The 24839-nt window shown below is 41.9% G+C and overlaps 1 protein-coding gene across 1 annotated transcript; it reads right to left on the bottom strand.

Moving 5' to 3' along the window:
* Window positions 1-1421: 1421 nt before the first annotated feature.
* Window positions 1422-23717, bottom strand: LOC144498994 (protein lin-7 homolog C). Its single transcript, XM_078221023.1, has 5 exons — window positions 23266-23717; window positions 19771-19889; window positions 17287-17358; window positions 7551-7760; window positions 1422-5037 (listed from the first exon to the last, which is right to left on the bottom strand). The coding sequence occupies exons 1-5, from the start codon at window positions 23495-23497 to the stop codon at window positions 4876-4878; spliced, it is 795 nt and encodes a 264-aa protein (XP_078077149.1). The 5' UTR covers window positions 23498-23717; the 3' UTR covers window positions 1422-4875.
* Window positions 23718-24839: the final 1122 nt, after the last annotated feature.

The raw sequence follows: 24839 nt of genomic DNA, 5'->3' as shown, positions 1-24839 counted from the left end.
TGGGAAGTTTTCCTGTTGCACGAAAGCAGCTTGTCGATGTGGAGGCCAAGTTAGAGTCAGCCCAACAAATCAGGGAAGATGTGGAATTCCTGGAGCAAGTGCTTCAGCCAGCTATGAAATAGGCAGCACTAGAGAAAAGGGTGGTGACTATTCGTGGGCAGGGACAAAACAAGTGGCAAGATCATCCGGAGAAAATGGTGATTGCAAACAGGTTTGTAGCACTAGTTTCCTGTTGCAAGGATAAAGGTGTGGAGATGCCGGCGTTGGACTGGGGTGAACACAGTAAGAAGTCTCACAACACCAGGTTAAAGTCCAACAGGTTTATTTGGTAGCAAATACCATAAGCTTTCGGAGCACTGCTCCTTCGTCAGATGGAGTGGAAATGTGCTCTCAAACAGTGCAAACAGACAAAATCCAAACAAATCCAACAGACAAAAGGATAAAGAACCAGGGTAGGATCACTCAACAGTTATTTTGCAACAGAAAACAAGGAAAAATTTCTGGTGTGGGATGGAGATAATTTAATTAGGAAATGCGTCACATTAATTGAGGTTTGAAGTAACAATGGTTAGCACTGCTGCCTCACAGTGCCAGTGACCTAGGTTCAATTCTGGCTTTGGGTGTCTGCGTGGGTTTCCTCCCACTGTCCAAAGATGTGCAGGTTAAGTGGATTGGCTATGCTAAGTTGCTTCTCGGAGTCCAAAGATGCATAGGTTAGGAGAATTAGGGAAAAATGCTCTTTTGGAGAGTTGGTGCAGCCAAGTTGCCCCCTTCTGCACTAAGGATTCTACGGAAATATAAATGGCAATCTAGACCAAGATCTCTGATCTTTGCTGTCTCTCAATGAGCAGATTTGAGGCCATTTTGGAAAGACATGATTATAGAACAAGAGGAAGAATAGCCAATCATGGTTCATGTGAGAATCACGATTTAAGAAGGGAGAGAAAATAGGGAACTACAGACCTTTTAGCCTTACATCAGTGGTAAAGAAAATGCTGGAATCTATTATAAAGAATGTGATAAATAGATACTTCAATTCCAAGTGAATTTTAGATTCCTCCTTGCCATAGTATCTCAATTCTGAAATTCCTCCTTCGAGTTGAAAAGTACAAGTTTCTGCAATAAAAATCTGACACGAGAAAAGTGTTCATTACTTTTAACCATCATCATTATGGCTCGATGGCCATAACTAAAGACAGCGTTCAAGATATGTTCTCACTCAAACTTCCATCACCTTCAACATGACTAAAGGTTAATTGTTTTGGCTACAAACTATTCCATGCTTCATATCCATTGGCCAGACACTTTTTTGAAAGAAAACTTCATGCTTTCAGCTAAGCTCTGTTCATGAGCAAGGACAACCGATTCAATGCGAAAATGCACTATATCTTTTCAAATGAAGACACTTCGAACAAAGTATACCATTTGATGAAACATACTATTACATATATAATTTTATTTTTAAGTACAAATTTCAACATTCACAAATCGAAGTCGACAAAGATAGGATTAAAAGAGTCAAATGCTTATAATTTTAACTGGTCACAAGCAGGACCCCAGTGCAAGGTGAATCTATCACTCAGAACGTTTATAGTCTACTCAGATACAAACAAAATTAGATACCATTCACTATTGTGTTTGAACTTCAATCACTGTAAGCTGCTATTTGGATCCTATCATTTTACCCACTCAAATATAGCACATAATTTTATTCCATTCAGTGCTACTAATTAGTTGATTCCAAAAGCAAGAAAATTATGAACTGACAGCACCGATCATATAATTATCCAAATGCCATGGTGTTGAGGCAACACTTTTAAGAATTTAATACAATAATTTTTCGTAACCAGGAGACAATGAACAACAGACAGGCATTGCTGCAACACAATTAAGGTTCCACAGATTTGATCAGACTCCAGTGACTTGATGCAAGTGGTAACAAAGGCTGATATGTGTCATATTTAATTTTCAACATTTGGTGTTACGACATTTTGGGAGAAGGTCAATAAAGTGAATTTAAAAATCAAGATACAATATCAGCATATGAAATAAAGTCTTCACACCATGTTGGAACCAGGAAACAAAAATAATTTTGAAGATGGGAAAATACAATTGTTAACAAATAACTTAACATTTGAACAATAGGACATGATCGGATCAGCGCCTAATACAAATACGGAACAATAAACACTGAAGGCTATCCAAAAACCATTTTAGCTTTAAACAAATCTGTGGCTTTTCCTTTGAATGGAGGCAAGAAAAAGAAATATGGTTTAAGAACCTAAATCATTCAAATTCAGTAAAGATGCCAAAGTTCTGAGATACTGGTGAGATGTTTGTTGCCCTTATAACCACATTTGTATGTAGATTATTCAATTTAAAGGATTGCAATGCTCAGGAACAATATACACTTCCGTCAAACTAGATATTGAGCAAAATGAACAATAGTCAACACTGATGTTCAATCACAAATACAACAATGGTATATCATTACACAGCACAGCACAAACCGACAAAGCTGCAGGGGAAGGAAAAGCATCCATTTCTGACAAGCAGAATGTTTAAAAATATTACAAGCTTTTCTCTTACAATCAGTCGTATAATACTCGAATTAATTGGAAGTAGTCCAGTTATTCAGATAAAATGGAAAAACAAAACTTTATACGCGAACAAACACAAAAGTGTCGGCATTTAGTGTAGTACTAGGCGAGTCGAAACAAACCAGTAGTAGTGCTAGAAAAAGGCCTCTTTTAAATATCTACTTGTTTAAACAATCTACAAGCAAGCTAATTCAGAGATTTGCTTCAGTTCCTATCACCATGAGACATTTATGACCAAAGGATTGCAATATGTTTGAGGATTTTCAAAGGTTCACCTTTTTAATCTTAGGTGCACAACCAAAGACTGAAGAAATCAAAACTATTTTCATCTGTTCAATTGAAGGGCCACGGAATTGCCTTTTTTGTTAAATATAAAAGCTGGTACAAAAATTAAGATGTCCCGATACAAAAAATCGTTCTGTAAAAATTACTGGCCTTAGAAGTGGTAGAAAAGCTGAAGCAAGAAGTCAATTAACAGAAGCCTCATATAAAAGTGTATTGAATTTTGAGAGTAATAAAATTTAGTCGTCTCTGATTGAGGATTTATTATGGAGATAGAAAATGTTGTTGGAGGCAGAAACTTAGTGATCCAATGAGTCAATCCCCGGTAAATTTGCCCATAAACTTTTAGCACCGGACAACAGTCTGGATAGGACAAAGTGTCTTGGCCAGGCACACTATTATTTTTGAGTTTGGAACAAGAGTAAAAAAATATAAAAAGGGATATAAATCGGGTCTGAAGTCAAGTAGATTCAATTTAAAAGTTTTAAAGTGTATTTATTAGAGTCACAAGTAGGCTTACATTAACACTGCAATGAAGTTACTGTGAAAATCCCCTAGTCGCCACATTCCGGTGTCTGTTCGGGCACACAGAGAATTTAGCACGGCCAATGCACCTAACCAGCACGTCTTTCAGACTGTGGGAGGAAACTGGAGCACCCGGAGGAAACCCACGCAGACACGGGGAGAACGTGCAGACTCCACACAGACAGTGACCCAAGCCGGGAATTGAACCCAGGTCCCTGGCGCTGTGAGGCAGCAGTGCTAACCCACTGTGCCATCGTGCCAAACCATTGCCTTTCTATTGTTTGTTATATGGAATACGATAGCATATTCTCTGCTGGATATTGAACATCATCACTGTGGGTCAGCTGTAGAAATGTATAGGCAGAAATGTGAGGCAGCAATGCTAACCACTGTGCCGCCATGCTGTCACAATTTCCTTGCGCTTCTTGGAAATGGGTTTAATGTGATAAATACTGGACAATTAGCAACAAGATAGACAAAAGGTGCTGTCACATTTCAAATTATTTAGACTAACTCATTTATTCTGTTATTAAATTTACAGGAGTGGATCAAGAGTAGATCAGTTACCAAAAGGTATGTGACCACTTCTGGGATAAATATGACGGCAGGCTATTCAGTTGACAAAGTTGTTATAAAACAGACAACTTTTAGCTATTTTGAAGTGGAAGTTTCATCAGTAGTGTGCCTTTTAAATAAATATCAAACAATTCTAAAAGAAATTAGGAACTCCCACCCCCTGTTATATATTCCCCTCACCCCCCATTTTATTGATGGCTGAATTGGCAAGTGCTGAATAGAATACGGGAAATCACAAGGACTGCTGCAGTGAAGTAACAGTTCAAGTAACTCGATTTCTGAATTTCCCAGATTACTCTCTTGTTCTAATGATATTAGACATTTATTATCTGAACGTGGACAAAATGAGCAACTCCCTTTCCCTGTCAGTCTTACAACTGGTAGTCAAGAGTCCAGTTCTGTAGCAATTAAGTGGATGAAAATTACTTGGATGTTGTTCTCCCCTCTTTTATGGTACCTGCATCATCCACCCACTTTCTAGGAGATGCACATTTCCCAAGTCTCTATTTTGCACTGTTGCAGTTGGACTGTAGGGGTAGAGTTTGCCTCAATCACACTACAATGCACTACGGATAGAGGTAATGCCCCATTCTTGCCACCGACAGTACACCATCGACAAAGAAGTGCGTCATGATATTTGTCAGCAGTTGCAAATTAGGAAAAGCAATCATTATTTGATTTTAAAATATGAATACTTGAAACATATTTAAACTGGCTTCACTGTAAATCTAACACTGGATTAAGAAGCAAGAATGCATGATTGTGATGTACTGTCAGTGTGACTAACTAATTTGAGTACGACACTGCCTGATCACATCACATCAATAGTGAGTAGAACACATTAAGAAATCCCAGCTGTCATGTAAGATAAAGTAACGACAAATTAAAACAATTAATAGTTGATTTGCTGTCTGCGTTTTGCTGACCTCATCTTCTCAAATCGCGATTCCATTTCTTCCAGCACTTTTGGCGTGTATCTAACGACTAATTTAACAGTTCCATGGGCAGCTTTCAGCAGCTCAACTGCTTTCTCATGGTGTTCTCCTTCAACGCTCTGCATACGGAAAAAATACTTGATCATTATTACGACGTATATGCTTTGTTGTATAGGAAAATGTCAGATCTGGTCACCCTATTAAAGAAAGGATATTATTAAACTAGAAAGAGTGCAGGAGAGAATTACTAGGATACTACCGGGCGGGACTTGATGGTTTGGGTTATAAGGAGAGGGTGGATAGGCTGGGACTTTTTTCTTTGGAGCGTAGGAGGCTGAGGGGTGATCTTGTAGAGGTCTATAAAATAATGAGGGGCACAGATCAGCTAGATAGTCAATATCTTTTCCCAAAGGTAGGGGAGTCTAAAACTGGAGGGCATAGGTTTAAGGTGCGGGGGGAGAGGTACAAAAGTGTCCAGAGGGGGAATTTTTTCACACAGAGGGTAGAGTGTGTCTGGAATAAGCTGCCAGAGGTAGAAGTAGAGGCGGGTACAATTTTGCCTTTTAAAAAGTGTTTAGACTGTTACGTGGGTAAGATGGGTATCGAGGGATATGGGCCAAATGCGGGCAATTGGGGTTTAAAAAAAAGGGCGGCATGGACAAGTTGGGCCGAAGGGCTTGTTTCCATGCTGTAAACCTCTATGACGCTAATATCTTCTTATAAATGCAACCAATGTCAGATTGGTTCCGCTGGCAGCACTGGCTTCTGTCAGAAGTTCAGGTTTCACTCCAAGACTAACAACACAATCTACACTGACATTTCAGTACAGTACTGAGGAAGCTCTGCCTTTGTCGGAATGATGCATTAAAACAGGGGAGCATCCACTTGTTCAAGTTGACTTGAAAAATCCCATGGTGATGTTTGAACAGGAACCAAGAGGTCTCGCACTGTCCTGGTGCACACTGATACCCTACCTTCCACCATCAAAAATTGCTCATTACAATTTTGACACGGGACCGTACTATGTGCAAATTGGTTCTTACATCTGCCTAATATTCCCATTCATATTCAAAATTAATAAATTGTCTACAAAATGCTTTGGGAAATCTTTAGGACATATGGGGAGTAGATAAATGCATTTTTTAAACAAATTCGGTAAAGCGGTAATGTTGTTATGAAAAAGCATCGCTCCAGGACTGCGTTAGAGTAATACAAATTTGATTTTTCCCTTTATTCGGATTTGTTTTTCCAACATCTCAATGTATGCTTGTCTGCAATAGCCAGGACAATTGCTATGAAAGAAAATGCTGGAAATACAGAGGTTACATGAAAATTTTAGGCAAGACAAGTAATTTCTGTAAATTAAAGCAAGTATTTTAACAGAATTAGGAAAAACAGCAAAGAAAGAAACAAGTAGGAAACATAGGCCATTTGGCCCTTTGAGCCTGCTCCACTATTCAATAAGATCATGGCTGATCTGGTTGTGGTTTCAACTCTATTCTGTCATCTGCCCCCATGATTTCTGTGTCTCCCAGAAGTCTGTCTAACTTAGACTTGAGTAAATTTAGTGACCCTGTCTCCACTGCTTTCTGAGGAAGAGAATTCCACACACCAACAACCCTCAGAAAAAAATTCTCCTCATCGACATCTTAAAAGGGAGACCTCGAATTCTTAAACTGTGTCCCCTGGTTCTCGTCTCCCACACAAGTGGAAACATCATCCCCTCTACCCTTTCAAATGCCCTCAGGGTCTTAAACGGTTCAATAAGATATCCTCTTCTAAACTCCAATGGGTATAAATCTGTTCCTACTTTTCTTTATAAGATATGCCCCTCATCCCATGAAGGAGTCCAATGAACCTTCTCTGAACTGCTTCTAATGTAATTATTTTTCAAATAAGGAGACAAAATTATACGTAATATTCCAGATGTGGTCTCACCAAGCTACAGTTAAAAAAATCCCCACTTTTATATTTTATCGCCCTTGCAATAAACGGCAATATTCAATTTGTATTCCTTATCACTTGCTGTAACTGTATATTAACTTTTTTTGATTCATGTACTGGGAAACTTCCCACATTCTACTCACTTACTTAACCGTCTCTATCTCTTTGCAGACTCTCTGCCTCCTATTGATAAAGTACTTTCCTACCTATTTGGTGTCATCAATAAATTTAGCTACCATAAATTCATTCAAGTCACTGATGTAGATGTAAATAGTGGAGGCCCCAGCACCAATCCATGGCAGTCCATTTGTTATAGCTTGCCAGCCTGAAAAAAACCCCTTTATCGTTACTCTCTTCTTCCTATTAGCTAACCAATCCTTTATCCACGCTAACATGTTATCCCCTACACCATGGGCTCTTATTTTATGCACCTTTGATGTGGCACTTTAGGAACAGTATTGACTGGGAATCTAACACGGAGTCTTCTACACGGCATAAGTGCAATACCAATGACTCCCTTTATACATTTAAAATATTCGAGGAACTCTCTCTGTGCAGATATAAATGTGCTTTTATCTACATAATTGACTGCACTTCAATGGCAATTAATTAGCTGCAAAATATCTTGAAGATGTAAAAGCTGTCATTATAAAGAAAGTTCTTGCAAGAGAATATCGAAGGTACCTACCACTCCATTGACAGAGAGGAGCTGGTCCCCACGTTTCAGACCTCCATGACGATCAGCAATACCAGCGGGGATTATGCGGGATATGTATATAGGAGAGTTCTGCTCCTTTCCACCCATGATATTGAATCCTAGTCCTTCATCTGTTTTGGGCAGTTCCACAACTCTTGGGTGTGAGTGACCTTCACTGGCAGCAAAAGCTGCCACTGTTGCCTGATGAGACACATTACAACTTAAACTGAAACTCAACATAAAATGGAAATAATGCACTTATTCTAAACACAACAACAATGGATATATGGGGGTGAAATATCCCAACTTGTAATGGAGTTCCCCTCCCAACAAGGGAGGGACAGAAAGAAAAAGAGAGGACACAATGTTGATAAAAACCTTCCTTCAGCTCTAACCCCTTTCCCCACTCTCTGCCCTCCTTCTTCCCTTCCTACCCTTCCTCCTGCTCATCCTTAATCTAATTCAATTATCCCATGCTATATCTCTTCATCGCAAAACCGTACTTGATCTGCATTCTCCATAGGTAATGCCACGAGACAAACTGGTTTAAAATATTTACGTCATCGATTTCCTCTCAAAGGAACCAATCCAAATATCAAACTGGATATTCCATCTAAATTCTTTTTCCTGCCTTTTTAACAATACCAATGACTTCCGCAGTCAAATAATGACTTAAATCCAGAAAACTTCAATGAGTTATATTTTCTCAATAATAGTTTTCAGAAAAAGTCAGTAAATATCTCATCACCATTCCTGGAGGTTCAAAGCTAACCACTCCATGCGCTTGGTCTGAAACACAAATGTCTCCAGTTCCGCACTAGCAGATTGACTCCTAATGAAATCAAGGCACCGAGAGATTGACAATGAATACTGCCATGCCAATGTCCACACGCCAAGAACCATTGAAAACTCTTATGGTTTTTGATGCCTTAATAATTGTTGCCTGGATGCAGTCAGATTGGTCTTTGCATGCCAGTCAGAATTTATCTTTCAATGGCAGTCAATTTTTTTCACTGATTTTTCTATCATGCAACATTCTGCTTCACTGTGCCACCCCTCAAGTGTCTGTGAGGTTCTTTACCTAGTTTCTCAATTTCTATGGCCAAAAGTACAGCGTAGGTAGTAAGATTGTGGGTGTTACACAGGCTTGGAGCTGAACAATGGGTTCAGACAAGGATAAACTGTTCAGCAGGTGAAGACACGCAAGTGAGAGATGTGGGGTTTTGGAAACTCAGACATGGAACAGGGTGTTAGGGTTTACAGGCATGGTGCAAAAGGAGGCAGAGGATCAGGTTGGACTTGTTACTGCCTTTCTGCCTGCTGGCATTTCTAAAGGAGAGATGATGAAGATAGAGTTTGGACACATTAAAAAATGTGGTCAGGAGGAATCGAGTTGAACTACTGATGGTGATACTTCTAAGTTTGACAACATGGCGTGGGAGACAGGGATCCTGGGCTTGTTTGCACTCTGATGGAAAAGTAGAGGAACTGACAGAAGGCCAAGAGAACATAGAAGCCGCAGTAGCACAGATGACATTTGCAGGTGTACAAAGAACAGATCAGTTTTGACAGCAACAGGATTAAACTCCGTAGCAATAGCCCATGTAAATAAGGTGCACCAACTGCACCAGAGTGTAGGGTTACACATGCAGGAACATCATAAAGACAAAGGCGAACTGAACAATACAAAGTCCATGCCTATTAAAGGAGAGACCTCTAGAAGTTTCACAAATTTAATTGAGTTTTTTTGAATGGGTAACCAAGAAGGTAGATGAGGGCAGTGCAGTTGATGTTGTCTACATGGACATTAGCAAGGCCTTTGACAAGGTACCGCATGGTAGGTTGTTGCATAAAGTTAAACCTCACAGGATCCAGTGTGAGGTATCTAAATGGATACAAAATTGGCTTATTGACAGAAGCCAGAGAGTTGTTTTTCAAACTGGAGGCCTGTGACCAGCGGTGTGCTTCAGGGATCAGTGCTGGGCCCACTGTTATTTGTCATTTATATTAATGATTTGGATGAGAATATAGGGGGCATGGTTAGTAAGTTTGCAGATGACACCAAGATTGGTGGCAAAGTGGACAGTGGAGAAAGTTATCCCCAATTGCAACGGGATCTTGATTAATTGGGCCAGTGGGCTGACGAATGGCAGATGGAGTTTAAATTAGACAAATGTGAGGTGATGCATTTTGGTAGATTAAACCAGGGCAGGATTTATTCAGTTAATGGTAGGGCGTTGGGGAGAGTTACAGAACAAAGAGATCTAGGGGTACATGTTCATAGTTCCTTGAAAGTGGAGTCACAGGTGAACAGAGTGCTGAAGGCGGCATTCGGCATGCTTGATTTCATCAGTCAGAACATTGAATACAGGAGTTGGGACGTCTTGTTGAAGTTGTACAAGACATTGGTAAGGCCACACTTCGGATACTGTGTGCAATTTTGGTCACCCTATTATAGAAAGGATATTATTAAACTAGAAAGAGTGCAGAAAAGATTTACTAGGATGCTACTGGGACTTGATGGATTGAGTTATAAGGAGAGGCTAGGTAGACTGGAACTTTTTTCTCTGGAGCGTAGGAGGCTGAGGGGTGACTTTATAGAGGTCTATAAAATAATGAGGGGCATAGACAAGGTAGATAGTCAATATCTTTTCCCAAAGGTAGGGGAGTCTAAAGCTAGAGGGCATAGGCTTAAGGTGAGAGGGGAGAGATACAAAAGCGTCCAGAGGGGCAATTTTTTCACACAGAGGGTGGTGAGTGTCTGGAATAAGCTGCCAGAGGTAGTAGTAGAGGCGGGTACAATTTTATCTTTTAAAAAGCATTTAGACTGTTACATGGGTACGATGGGTATAGAGGGATATGGGCTAAATGTGGGCAATCGGGATTAGCTTAGGGGTTTTTTAAAAAAAGGGCGGCATGGACAAGTTGGGCCGAAGGGCCTGTTTCCATGCTGTAAACCTCTATGACTCTAAGTGAAACCTTCTTGGATGGATTACCAACAGGGCCTAAGCAATTTTATGTACGCATTTCATTTTCCCTCCAATTATTTGTTTATGTATTATGAATTGTATTCTTACCCATATAAATTTAGTTGGCTGAGGAAACAAAGAAATCAGAAAAAAAGGAGTTCAATGATTTGATTAATAAGTTTTCACACTTGTATACTGGTAATTATTTTTCTTACTTGACGATATTCAACTAAAGCAACAGAATTAACAGTCATTTTATCAGTTGCAAGTGTGCCCCACACGTCCCATGCATTACAGACATGATAGATGCATCGCGTTTAACTATACTGATCCCATAAAAGTCACTTATGTTTATCTTTATGCAAACATTAATAAGCACAAAAACAGTGGAACCGAAAAATACTAAACAAGTACGATTTAAATTTATATTTTGAGCATTGAGAACTAAAATAGTCAGAACACTCCCAGTCTATTTGACTCTGGGAAACGTTAAGTGTAATCCTAAATTACATGGTGAAAAAATATCTTTGCTTTAATTCAAATTTCCTTTCCAATATTCACTGGTGAATTCACATTTCCAAATTTTCAGTTTCTATCAAGGAAGGGGGAAACAACAATTGCAATTAGCAGCATTTTTACAAACATGTTTAAAAGAAAGACTCATGCAGCGCATCAGAAAATCTGTTTCCTATTCATCAAGAGAAGCATTGTTTAATTTTTTGTCAGCAAATATATACTTGTGGTGGTTTTAAAAGGGGCTGCAGGCCTCCAAGGTTCAAACAAACGAAGAGCTTTATCAAAAGGATGTTAATACCACAGGCTGCTAGACTGCCCATTTGCCCACGCAAATGGCCAATGGTGCCATCAGTGGCGTCACATAATTGATCTCTTAAAGTGCCCCGTGCCACTGCAAAGCAGCTGGTGAGGAAATATTTTTCTCCCCTCTTTAATCAAAGGTTCCTGACACCAATAAAATAGAGGGATATGGTCCCCGGATGGGTAGGAGCTTTAGTTCAGTCGGGCAGCATGGTCGGTGCAGGCTTGGAGGGCCAAAGGGCCTGTTCCTGTGCTGTAATTTTCTTTGTTCTTCAACGTTAACAAGCAATATGACCAATTCATAAATAAGCCAATAGTGTCAGACGTTTCAGAGGCCGTCTTTCTGTTTGTGGCTGTTGGCGAACCTCAGGCATCTGCTTTAGTGTTTACTGCAAGCTCTGGTATCTCTGGCTTAGTTTCGACATCATCCGCAGTTGTCCTAACTGGAGTTGACGCAGTGTTCTGAGGTTGACTTGGTGTTGAAATGTTCTCACCTGAGATATTGGCTTCCCCAACTGGTTTGGGCAGTGTCATGTTCTCAGGAAGACCCAGGTCGTCTCTTAGCAGAGTTTGATGCAGATTCTCTGACGGTTCTGTCTCAAGCAGATTGGTTCTTGCTGCCAAAAATTTGATCCACATCTTCTCCACATGACATCGTCTCATTTGTATGGTATAGGAGACCGGTCCTGCCTGCACTCTGTTCATAATTGCTTTCTGCTTTATTCAAGAACCTTGCTGCACAAGGCTTCTCTTCGCCTGTGGGTATTATGTGGGAAATGACTGTCTCCACTCTATAAGGTGATGTATCACATGCCAGCTGCAAGGGTAAATTCGGATCAAAATGTGTCAGGAATTCTGACTTTAGTTTCCTTTTGACAAAGGGTCACCTGGACTCGAAACGTCAGCTCTTTTCTCTCCTTACAGATGCTGCCAGACCTGCTGAGATTTTCCAGCATTTACTCTTTTGGTTTTAGTTTCCTTAGTTTGTACGAAGGCTTTCTCACAATGATCCACCCACTTCCATTATCCGCTTTGACACAATAACTTGTGTCAGGGTTTAAAGAATAGTAGCCAGATTAGGGACAAATGTTCCGTAATAATTTAGTAAGCCCAAAAAAGGTCAAAGTTAATTGACATTTTGAGGTGCAGGTCCCTCAGTAATGGCTTTGTTGTGAATCTGGACCCACGTTCATCTGAAGAGAAGCTTGATTGAGGCCAATTTTACTGAAGTGTTGACTAATCAGAGGCTACTGCTCTGCACACAGTACAGGATTGATAGCGTCTTTAAAACTGTCACTAAATGCATACTGATCTTTCTTCATCACGGGTATAATCGGCGTGGTCCAATCACTCACATTAACGAGTTTGAGGACTCCTGTTCTGACTAGCTGTTCTAACATAGCCTTTAAGCATCTTGCCTGACTTTCTCCTTAATCTTTAACTGAACTGAGATATCATTCATGCATCCCAGCTCACCACTGAATACAGTGAAAAAGCTTCTTCAAGACCTTCAGTAGACATGCTTCGGAATCTTTCATACGATTTACCTCAGCCCAATTTAATCTGATATTTTCCAGCCAGTTCCTCCCATTAGGGCTGGATAGTTCCCTTTAACAATGTGCAAGGACAAATCTGTAGACTGTCCATTCACTGGCATGGTTATATCAATATGACCCCTCAACAGAACCACTTCTCCAGTACGACTTTTTAAACACAATCTTCGAGGGTTTCAAGGCAATATGTTAAAGCTTTTCTTGGTAAACACTTTCTGGCACCAATGAAACTGCACCTCCATTTTCACTGGCTGTCCACCCAGTGAAGGAGTGACCCAGTAACAGTTTGTTGCACTAGCAATAACCAGTACACTTTAATAACAGTTCATCGTCGGATTGTGCCTTGAGTCTTGTTTCGTGCCACGTGGATACTTTATCCCTTACTCTGTTTTCTCCAATTCTGGTTTCTTTTTCCAACTAGCGCATTCAATGTGGCCCTTTTTACAACAACTCTTGCACATGTCTTTGCACCAACAATCTGAAGTTGAGTGCCTGGCATTTGCACCCTTATGGCAACTGCTAGTTTGTGTTTGGTTTTCAGCCATCTTGTGAATTCTTGTGCTCCAACTCAACTGTTCAGCTTCTTTGGCTGCCATACCATGGATACAGCAACTTCCAAGCTTCCTTTAATGTTAGGTTGCTTTCAGTTAACAGTCGCTTTTGAAGAGCCTTTGTCCTTAAGCCACACCTATCAGTAATGGTGTTATTCAGGACATCCCCGAATTCGCAGCGTTCAGCTCTTCTCTTCAAGGTAGCTACAAACGGTGTGATCATTTCACCTGCTGATTGGTTATGCTTATGGAACCTAAACATTTTGGTGATGACTAAAGGTTTTGGTTAATGGTGGCCCTGCAATATTTTCAGTATTTCATCATAGGTTTTTGTGCCTGGCTTTTCCAGTTGTACCAGACCTCTCATCAGGCTAAAGGCTTTCCCCCCCATTATGCTCAGGCAAGTTGGGACTGCTTTATCTGCCAGCAATTTCCGCGCTTGGACAAAATAGTTGAATCTCTCGGTATATGAGCTCCCATCACTGTATTCTCATCGAATGGTCTTGCCATTTTTACTATGGAAAGGGCCTGCGTGAGCACAATGTGCCATGTATTTTCAGCACTACCGTGCTTCTTTTATCCCCAGAACAAGGCAAACTCAGCCTGTTTTCCTTTGTGTTCTACAACACTCCCTCTCCTCACTCTTAAATTTGTTGTTGCAGGATACTTGCTACTCATGGTGCTCCTGGTACTGTTCCAGTGCTTTCTAGGCAGAGCACGTAGCGAGCTTAATTCCCAAGTTGTTTTCTCCAGACTCTTTGATTACTTTTCGCTTGCTCTGGTGCCTGCGACCATTGTTTGGCACCCACTGTCGCTGGCTTGTGCGTAGTGATGATTCCAATTATTTATTCTTCTGTATAGCGTCTACAATGCTGTCGGACTTTTTCCATTTTTTTTTTGGAGTGGCTGCGAGTGTAGTCCGAACACCTCAGCGCCAATTTTCTATGTGGTGGTTTTAAAAGATAGGCCGCAGGTCTCGCAGGTTTAAACAAATAATTTATTGAAAGGATGTTCACACTACAGGCTGTTAAGATAGACTGTCCGTTTACCCATGCAAACGGGCAATGTCATCGATGATGTCACGCGATTGGTCTCAAAGTGCCCGTGCCACTGCAAAATTGATAGCGACCGTACACTAGAAATAATATGAATACACAAGACTGGTTGGAAGTTCAGTTACACGGAGCTTTACAGTCTGAACTATAACATCCAAGAGAAGGATTATGTAGAAAATGGCATAGCCAACAAGCCTGTATTTCCCTTGAATCATGGTATCCAACTGCATCATATCAATCCTTCTAAAAGACAAGACTGCCATTTTGTTTTAACATGGCACCAACAATAAAGAACCACCGGATGTTAACTCTGTTTTTCTCTCCGCGGATGCTGCCAGACCTATTGAGTTTTTCCAGCATTTTCTGTTTTTAATTTCAGATTTCCAACATTCACATTATTTTGCTTCTATGATACGAAGAGCCAGCTGGGTAGTGAGAAAGAACAATGGCACCACGGAACAGGTACCAAGAAAAGCACAACAGCCACTCTAGTTCCCAGTAAAATAGTAAATTGCCAAGTGGCTGATGTAGTAGGGGACATAGAAGATGGGAAGAGATCCATGCCTGGACTCTGGCACCTCCTAGCAGCTCCAGCAAAGTCACAGTCTGAGCTGGAAGATATTACTCCAGGGGCAAAATAACGAGAACAAAGGGCACAAAATCTTCCCAGAAAAATATCTGAAGAAAATAAATCCACTTCAGGGTGTACTCAACAATTTTTGAATCACTCGCATATATATTGTGTTACTTCCAAGTGATAAACAGAACTTTCCAATTTCATGAGGAAAATACTGAAGGTACTGACGCTCTTTTACTGTATTCCTCCACATTATACAACATTCCCAATCTTGGAATCAGGTAATTAGGCTTCTCAGTTATTTGAAACCAATTATCTGTAGGTAAATTAATCAAAATCCTATTTTCTTTCCTTATGGAAAATGCATTGTTTTCACCTGGCACCAGATAAAGAAATGAACAAGAGATGCATTGCAGACATGAATTTATATCCAAACTCTTTACCATGCAGCCTGTTGGAGCAACAAAGCGCCAAGCTCGTTCCCTGCAAACTTTTTAAAAACAAAAACAAGTCTATTCTTTAGGGTTTGTTCCCTACAAATAATTAAAGGTTTGGTGTGAAATAAAACAAATTGTGTATTATCTCAACACCAATTTGAGAAACAACATGCTTAATTAAGCATCTCCTCTATCACAATGGGGCGCAGGCATAACTCAAGACGTAGCCAACTATACGTTTAAACTACCTCATTTAAACCAAAGATCATGTGGGAAAAGGCATGAATTATCATCCATTATTCTTTCACTGGACATGGGTGTCACAGGCAAGGCTAGCATTTGTTGCCCACCCTAATTGCCCTTGAACCGAGTGGTTTGCTGGGCCTTTTCATAGGGCAAACAAGAGGCAGTTTAAGGCTTGGAGTCATATGGAGTCCCAGACCAAGTAAGGATGGCAGATTTCCTTCCCTAAAGGGCATTAATGAACCAGCTGGGTTTTTACAACCATCAATGACAGTTTCATGGTTACCATTATTGAGACTAGCTTTCAATTCAAATTCACCAGCGGACCCTGGATTACTAATCCAGTGACATTACCACTACACCACTGTTTCCCACAAGTACCAAACATAAATCCTGTAATGATAGCAAAGCATAATGGAAGGAATATTTGCATACTGAACTTGCCAATCTGACTATTCAACAGACAATCCCTTAAAAGCAAATGAGAACTTTAGATTAAAAAGTGGGAATTTGTTGTAGGGCAATATTGTAAATCTAAGCCAGCATGGACAAGTTGGGCCGAAGGGCCTGTTTCCATGCTGGAAACCTCTGTGACTCAGAGTTACACAGTAGAAAATCATAGAATTCCTACAGTGCAGAAGGAGACCATTTGGCCCATTGAGTCTGCACTGACCACAATCCCACACAGGCTTATTGTTGTAACACCCTGTATTTACCCTGCTAATTCCACTGACACTAAGGGACAATTTAGATGGCCAATCAGCCTAACCAGCACATCTTTGGACTGTGAGAGGAAACCAAAGCACCCTGAGGAAACCCATGCAGACATGGGGAGACCGTGCAGACTCTGCACAGACAGTGACCCAAGCCAGGAATGGAATCCAGGCAGCAGTGCTAACCACTGTACCGCCATGTCATCCCCTGATCATAACAGAGGTTTATCTGCTCTAAATATAAACAAAATAAAAATGATATTCGTTGTAGCAGGGAAAATGGTTCAGAGAGATGTAGGAGAGTGCAGAGAGACAGCGGCATCCATACAACAAAATTTAATTCATTATATGGGTGGCACAGTGATTAGCACTGCTGCCTCACAGCATCAGGGACCCGGGTTTGATTCCCGGCTTGGGTCACTGTCTGTGTGGAGTTTGCACATTCTCCCCGTGTCTGCGTGGGTTTCCTCCGGGTGCTCCGGTTTCCTCCCACAGTCCAAAGATGTGCGGATTAGGTTGATTAGCCATGTTAAATTGACCCTAGTTTCAGGGGGATTAGCAGGGGAAATATCTGGGGTTAGGGTGGGATTGTGGTCAGTGCGGACTCAATGGGCCAAATGGCCTCCTTCTGTACTGTAGGGATTCTATGATTCTAAAAGCTCTGTTGTTTTGACAGCATAAACTTGCCAAGCCACTGCCATTTCTGGTTTCAAATCTCCTGACATGAAGCAATGACTAATTAAGTAACACTGAAGGATTTGGGTCAATGCACACAGCAGGATCCATTAATCTATTTACAATATATTTTCTTACCTTAGCAGTAGCATTGGCTCTCACCTCGGGACTACTATTAATATCCACAGTTTCATACACATGCTCATAAACCTGTGGGCAACATAATGGATGTTACTGCTGAGAACTGACACATTTCCAGGCTTACAGCATTCATTCATAAATAAGCCTTCAATTATTTCAGAATAAAATTGGTCAAAAACAGCTGGAAGCAAATACAAATGTTAAAGTTAAAAATAAAACAAATTACGTGTAATTAAAGACCTGGATGTAACTGAAAAATCCCAGCAAGTAAAATACAGCATTTAATGTGCCATGCCTCGTACGTCACTTGTGTTGGTGAGAATGTGGGATCATTCTCATTCAAGGTATTTGTCGCAAATCAAAATGTCGTCATTTCAGATCTTCTCGAATAAACAAGAACAGGAAATGCTGGAAAATCTCAGCAGGTCTGACAGCATCTGCGGAGAGAGAATAGAGCCAACGTTTTGAGTCTAGATGACCCTTTGTCAGAGCTGAGAGCAAAGGGAATCAGCAGAGATTCAAACTAGGAGGGTGGAGTAGAATGGGACAAAGGGAATGTAAATGAGGATACAGAAGCCTGAGGAGGTGCTAAAAGTGTCCATTAAGTGATCAGAATGCGTGAATGGCAGAACAAAGATGGTTAAGGGACTGCCTGGAGATTATGGCAGTTGCCCTGGAGAGAGAGGGAGGGAAGGGGGGGGGGGGGGAGAGAGGTAAGGACAGCAGATTTCCTTCCCTAAAGTTTGTTAGCGAACCAGATGAGTTTTTCTGACAATTGTTTCATGGTCATCAGTAGATTCTTGATTCCAAATATTTTTTATTGAATTCAAATTCCATCATCTGCCGAGACAGGATCCAATCTTGGGCCCCCAGAACATTAGCTGAGTTTCTGGATTAATAGTCTAGCGATAATACCACTAGGCCATCACCTCCCCATGGCTGATCTAGTTGAGGTCCCAACTCCACTTTCCTGACAGCCTACCAATATCCTTGAATCCTTGGCCTATCAGAAATCTGTCTTAACTCTGCCTTGAATAAATTCAATGACCCAGCCTCCACTGCTTTCTGGGGAAGTGAATTCTACAGACTAAGGACCCTCAGAGAAAAGATTTCTCATCACCTCAAAGGGAGACCTCTTATTCTTACACTGTGTCCCCTAGTTCCACTCTCTCCCACAACTGAAAACAAACTCCTAGTATCCACCTTATCAAATCCTCTCAGGATCTTGTATCTATAAGATACCCTCTCATCCTTCCAAATTCCAATGAACACAGGCCTAACTTCTCCCACCTTTCCTCATAAAATAATCCCTTCATCCTGGAAATGAGTCATCTGAACCTTCTCAGCACTGCTTCCAATGTAATTATATATTTTTTCAAATAAGGAGGCCAAAACTGTATACAATATTCCAGATATGGTCTCACCAAAGCTCTGTACAGCTTCACTAAAACATCTTCACTTTTATATTCCATTCCGCCTGCAATAAATGCCAGCATTCCATTTGCCTTCCTAGTCACTTTTTCTACCTGCACACTAACTTTGTGATTTATATACCAGGATACCCAGATCATCTATATCACCATGCTCTATAAATCCCTCTCTATTTAATAGTATCCTGCTTTTCTATTCTTCCTGTCAATGTGGACAAGGTCTGATTCTCCCACATTATATCGAATTTGCCCTCACTTTAACTGTCTAAATCACTTTGCAGACTCTTCACCCCCCCCCCCCCCCAACCCAACCCATGACAACTTACTTTCCTACTTATCAGCAAATGCAGTCCCTTCATCCAAATCATTGATGGAGATTGAAAATTGTTGAAGCCCCAGCACTGATCATAGAGTTTTACATCACTAAAAGAGGCCCTATGAGCTAGTGTCTGCACTAGCCATCAAGTATCTATCATCTACTCTAATCCCGTTTTCCAGCACCTGTTCCAAAGCCTGAAGCCTCATCCCTGTGGCACTCCACGAGTTAAAGCTTGCCAACCCAAAATGACCCATTTATCCCTTTTCTCTTCTTCCTGCTAGTTAACCAATCTTTCATCTATATGACTACAATATCCGCTACAGTATGCTCTCTTAAATTGTATAGTAATTTTTGATGTGGCATCACATCTATATTTATCCACTTTGCCTGTTACTATATCAAAATAAGTTAAATATGAATTTCCTTTCAGAAAGCCATACTGATATAGTTTGATCACGTTATGAATTTCTCAATGTCCTGCTATAACCTCCTTAATAATGGATTCTAAGGCACCAAGCATTCTACAATTCTATCCTATCATTAAGCTTAATGTGGATCATTCTGCATTAAGCTGACATAACCATTTCATAATTCTCCTTCTGCCTGTAGATGATTTTTCTAAAATGTCTGCCTATAATAATGCATTTAAGCATTATTGAGTGCAATTGTATTGAAGCAGCTTTCTTACTTCATTATACATGATAAAGAGACGAAAAATGTACAGGCACATACTTCTCGCACAGCAATGCAGAATTCACTCTGAAGAACTCTTTGCAAAGCCTGTAGCTTCTGGGGTGGCACCTCTCCACTCCTCTGCAACTTTTCCAGTAGTTCAATAGCCCGGGAAACATCTGGAAAGTCAAGCACAGATTCAAGTGGTCAGATAGAACCAAATATAATTCTTTGCAATGAGGGAAGCAGGGACAAAGGACTTAGCAGTAGGCTATTCGGCCCCTCGTGCCTTCTCTGGCATTCTATTAAGATCATGGCTAGTTTGATTTTGGCCTCACCTCCGCTTTCCTCTCTGTCCCCAATTACTCTTGACTCCTGATCAAGAATCTATCCAAGTCAGCTCGAGTATATTTAATAACTCAGCCCTCACTGCTCTCTGGGGAAAAGAATTCCACAAACTAATGATTTCTCTTCATCTTAGTCTTAAAAGGAATGCCTCAAGTCCATTACGTTGTGTTCACTGGCCCACAATGTTTTTTACTCCATTTGTTTTCATGGACAGGAAAGTCACAGCTGCCAGGTGTGCGAGCAGAAAATTGACTGATGTGGTCTTTTATAAAATGTGTGGCTGAAATCTTTCAGCCAGGGTCAGTGCTGAGTGCATTGACACTGCCCTCAAAGCTTTCTGTGACCTGACCCTTTTATGACCTTTCAGCGGTATCCTCCATCCCTGGCTGAAGAGTCAAAGGGTCAGTGCAGCCTCTCCTGGGGACGAACATCAGAGGGATGAAGGGAGGACACGCCCTCTTTTCCTGACCGCAACTGCCTTGTGCAGGTCGGTTTTTAAGGTGTCCAGGTCTTTCAGAAAGTCAATAAGTTAGTGAATGGGTGAGTGGGCGGTTAGATAGGTAGATGCGTGAGGGAGAGTGGGTGAATTGGTAGGTGGGTAGGTGGATGAGTGGGTAGCCAGGTGTGGGGGGGCGGGGGGTGTGTAGGGAGACACAGTCAGGCTGAGCGTAGTAGTGTACTCATTGGCTGTCAAGCAATTGGGGAGTGGGGCGGTAATCAAATGGTTAGGGATGCAGTTGAGTCTGGTTTGGGTCTGGTTAGGTCAGGAGATAGTCAAATGTGTATTTAAGACAGAAATAGGTAGGTTCTTGATTGGTAAAGCGATCAAAGGTTATGGAGCAAAAGCGGGAGAATGGGGTTGAGAAACTTATCAGCCTTGATTGAATGGCAGAGCAGATTCGATGGGCCAAATGGCCTAATTCTGCTCCTACATCTTATAGACTCAGGGAGGCGATAGTGCAGTGGTATTGTCACTGGATTAGTAATCCAGAGACGCAGGGTAATGGTCTAGGGTCTCAGGTTTGAATCCCACCACAGCAGACGGTGCAATCTGAATTCAATAAAAAAATCTGGAATTAAAAAGTCTAATGATGACCACAAAACCATTGTCAATTGCTGTAAATACCCAATTGCTCCACTGGAGTCATAGAATCATAGAAACCCTACAGTGCAGAAGGAGGCCATTCGGCCCATCGAGTCTGCACCGACCACAATCCCACCCAGGCCCTACCCCCACATATTTTACCCACTAATCTACACATCTCAGGACTCTAAGGGGCAATTTTTAACCTGGCCAATCAACCTAACCCGCACATCTTTGGACTGTGGGAGGAAACCGGAGCACCCGGAGGAAACCCACGCAGACACGAGGAGAATGTGCAAACTCCACACAGACAGTGACCCGAGCCGGGAATCGAACCCGGGACCCTGGAGCTGTGAAGCAGCAGTGCTAACCACTGTGCTACCGTGCCGCCCTTACAGTCCTTTAGGGAGGTAAGTCTGCTGCCATCGCTGGTCTGGCCTACAAGTGACTCCAGACCCACAACAATGTGGTCCACTCTTAACTGCCCTCTGATACGGCCGAGCGAGCAACTAAGTGAAGGACGATTAGGGAGGGGCTATAAAAATTCATCCAACCAGTGACATACACATCCCACGAAAACTCTAAACATTAACCCGTTGAAAATAGGAGAAGGCCACTCGGCCCTTCAAGCCTGCTACACCATTCATTATGATCATGGTAGCACGGTGGCACAGTGGTTAACGCTGCAACCTCACAGCTTCAGAGACCCGGGTTCAATTCCCGGCTTGGATCACCGTCTGTAAGGAGCTTGCATGTTCTCCCTGTGTTTGCATGAGTTTCCTCCCACACTCCAAAGATGTGCAGTTTAGGTGGATTGGCCATGCTAAATTGCCCCTTAGTGTCAGGAGGATTAGCAGGGTAAATAGGTAGTGTCATGCGAATAGGGCCTGGGTGGGATTGTTGGTGTAGTTTTGATGGGCTGTAGGGACTGTGATGTTAGTGCACCTTTAAGAAAGGTGTTTTTTAAAATCGTGATCTCTGGAGCTCTCGGTTTCAGTGTTTCTCATTGCTGTTGAGCTGTCTACCAGATGTCCTTTTATTGCTCCTTAAGTGGCTTAAATGGGGGCCTCAGGTACTTTCTGAGATTAGTTATGACCCTGTGTTGTTAGGAGGAAAACTGGTTGGCAGGTCAGCTGACAGGCGGTCTTTCATTGTCAGTTCTGTGTTGCAGGTTTCAGTTTTTAGAAGGGGCAGCAAGCTGAAAAGAAGTGTTTCTTTCTCTCAGTTTTTATTTGGAAATTCTGCTGGTTATCTCAAAACAAGGTCTTGCCTTCCTGGAGTAGAAAATCTGCGGTCGATGACTTGACCAGAATCTACTTGGGGTTCTGGGAAGCTGTTCTGACTTCTGGGTGTGTCAAGAGGAATTTACAAGACTGATGGCCTTCAATTCTCCAACCAAAGGACTCAATTTCAGTATCACATGAGCATTCACACTTTGTATTAAACCTGTGGCAAAGGTTTTGTTTATGGGATTCGTTCATTAGAACTGTTGAGGTTTATACCAAATCAGAGTTGCTTTTTTTCTTGTTTGTAATTGGTAAAAGTTATTGATAATATTCCTACTATACATGTTAACTGTATTCTTAAACTTTGTTTGATAAAAACTGGGACATTTGAATCATACCTGAAATGTATAATGTTCATCCTAGCCAAATTCAAGATGTAAAATTTATGATCCAGGCAGGCTCCATAAAACACTTTGGAGTTTCTGACCTGGACCATAACATTACCCAACTCAATAGCCTGATTCTCCCTTCCCCCTGTAGCCTATAGAAAATCTCCGCAGGTTCTGCCAGACCTGCTAGAATATTCCCAGCACTTTGTATTTCAGATGAGGATTTAGAAACCCACCAGCTGACTTCACACTTGGCCCTTTGGAGGAGGCTGCTGCCCGTTCCCTCGGGCCAGGTGAAGGTGTTCCCCTGTGGTGAAGTCCACCTGTAGGCTTCTTGGTGTGAGGCACCTTGAGACGTTGCCATGGTAGAGGGAGGGGGAAGCACAGCCTACATTACCCACCCGTGCCCAGAGCCTTGCTCAGTGCAGACACTACATCAACCGGCTCTCATCCACATTCACCATGATGTCTCTCTATAATACTGGCCTCAGAGGGGTGGGGTTCTTACCTCGGTCCAGGCGTATCGGCTCCATCACCAGCGCCATTTCCATAGCCTTCCAGCAGGGAGAGCCGCTCCGGAAATGACATCTGCACGCCGGGCCGTGCCTCCTCACAGCGCCACTGCAGGCTGGGAGGGCTCGTTCCACGCAGCCCCGACACATTGCTCCCTTCCCTGCCACCATCGCCGGACCTCCAGCGACACCGCCACCAGCAGGCTGGGAGGGCGCTAACATCACCATGGCCACGTCCCCGCCACCATCACCTGACTGCCAGCGACACCGCCACCCGCAGGCTGGAAGGGCGCGTTTCAAGCAGCCCCGTACCCCAGAAGCTTGGTCCCTTCCCCGCCGCCATCTCCTGACCGCCAGGGACACCGCCACCAGCAGGCTGGGAGGGGGCTTTCCACGCAGCACTGCTCCTGGCCCCCTTTCCCTCCTCCACCATCGCCTGACCGCCAGCCACAGCGCCACCCGCAGGCTGGGAGGACGCGTTACAAGCAGTTGCTACTTGGTCACTTTCTCCCCATCTCCATCCTAACACTGGCTGTAATATTCTGAAACTTCACTTGGTTGTGGGTGGTGCAGATTTAACTGCATGAGAAGCAGGCTTTATGTTCCAGGACCTCCATAGGAAGGGATTTAGAGTTTGAGGGAATTATTATAAAAAGGCTGTATAAGTATAATTCCAGTAAGAAGTCTCACAACACCAGGTTAAAGGCCAACAGGTTTATTTGGTAGCACAAACCACAAGCTTTTGGAGTGCTGCTCCTTCATCAGGCATTCACCTGATGAAGGAGCAGCGCTCCGAAAGCTCGTGATACCAAATAAACCTGTTGGACTTTAATCTGGTGTTGTGAGACTTCTTACTGTGCCCACCCCAGTCCAACGCCGGCATCTCCACATCATAAGTATAATTCCACCCTCTCATTTTAAAGCCACACATTCTCCCAGTGTTTTAATGTCATTTTTAACACTATTATTACAATATATGTTTTACAAACCTGTATCATTGTGCACTTATTGTGTATTTTAATCATTATGAATTTACGTAGCCACATTTATAATGACAATTATCTGTAAAAAAACTTGTCAGACTAGAATCCCATCCCCCTGCCAGAGTTTTTGCAGCATAATACATCAAACATATTGCTTATCGATCTCCCATGGCTTTACACATGAGGGATCAAGATAAATATTTTGGTTTGGGATGAAAGGGTTGATATATGAGTAGAGATTGAACATTTTGGGCTTGTATTTGCTGGAGTTTAAAAAGATGAGAAGAGATCTGATAGAGGTATATAAAATACTAAAAGGGATTGATAAGGTAAACAGAACAAATATTTCCCCTTGTGGGGCAATCTTGAACAAGTCAAAGGTATATTTGGATTATTATTGTCACTTGTATTAGTATACAGTGAAAAGTATTGTTTCTTGCGCGCTATTCAGACAAAGTAGACTGGGGCTATACACATTGGAATTCAGAAGAATGAGGGGAGATCTTATAGAAACATATAAGATTATGAAGGGAATAGATAAAATAGAAATTGTCTGCACTGGCAGGTGAAACTGGAACTAGGGGGCA

This window comes from Mustelus asterias, chromosome 9 (genome assembly GCF_964213995.1).
Source record: "Mustelus asterias chromosome 9, sMusAst1.hap1.1, whole genome shotgun sequence".
NCBI classification, from domain to species: Eukaryota; Metazoa; Chordata; class Chondrichthyes; order Carcharhiniformes; family Triakidae; genus Mustelus; species Mustelus asterias.
Note: the sequence above shows the minus strand (reverse complement) of the source record. Positions and strands in the feature narration are given on the sequence as shown.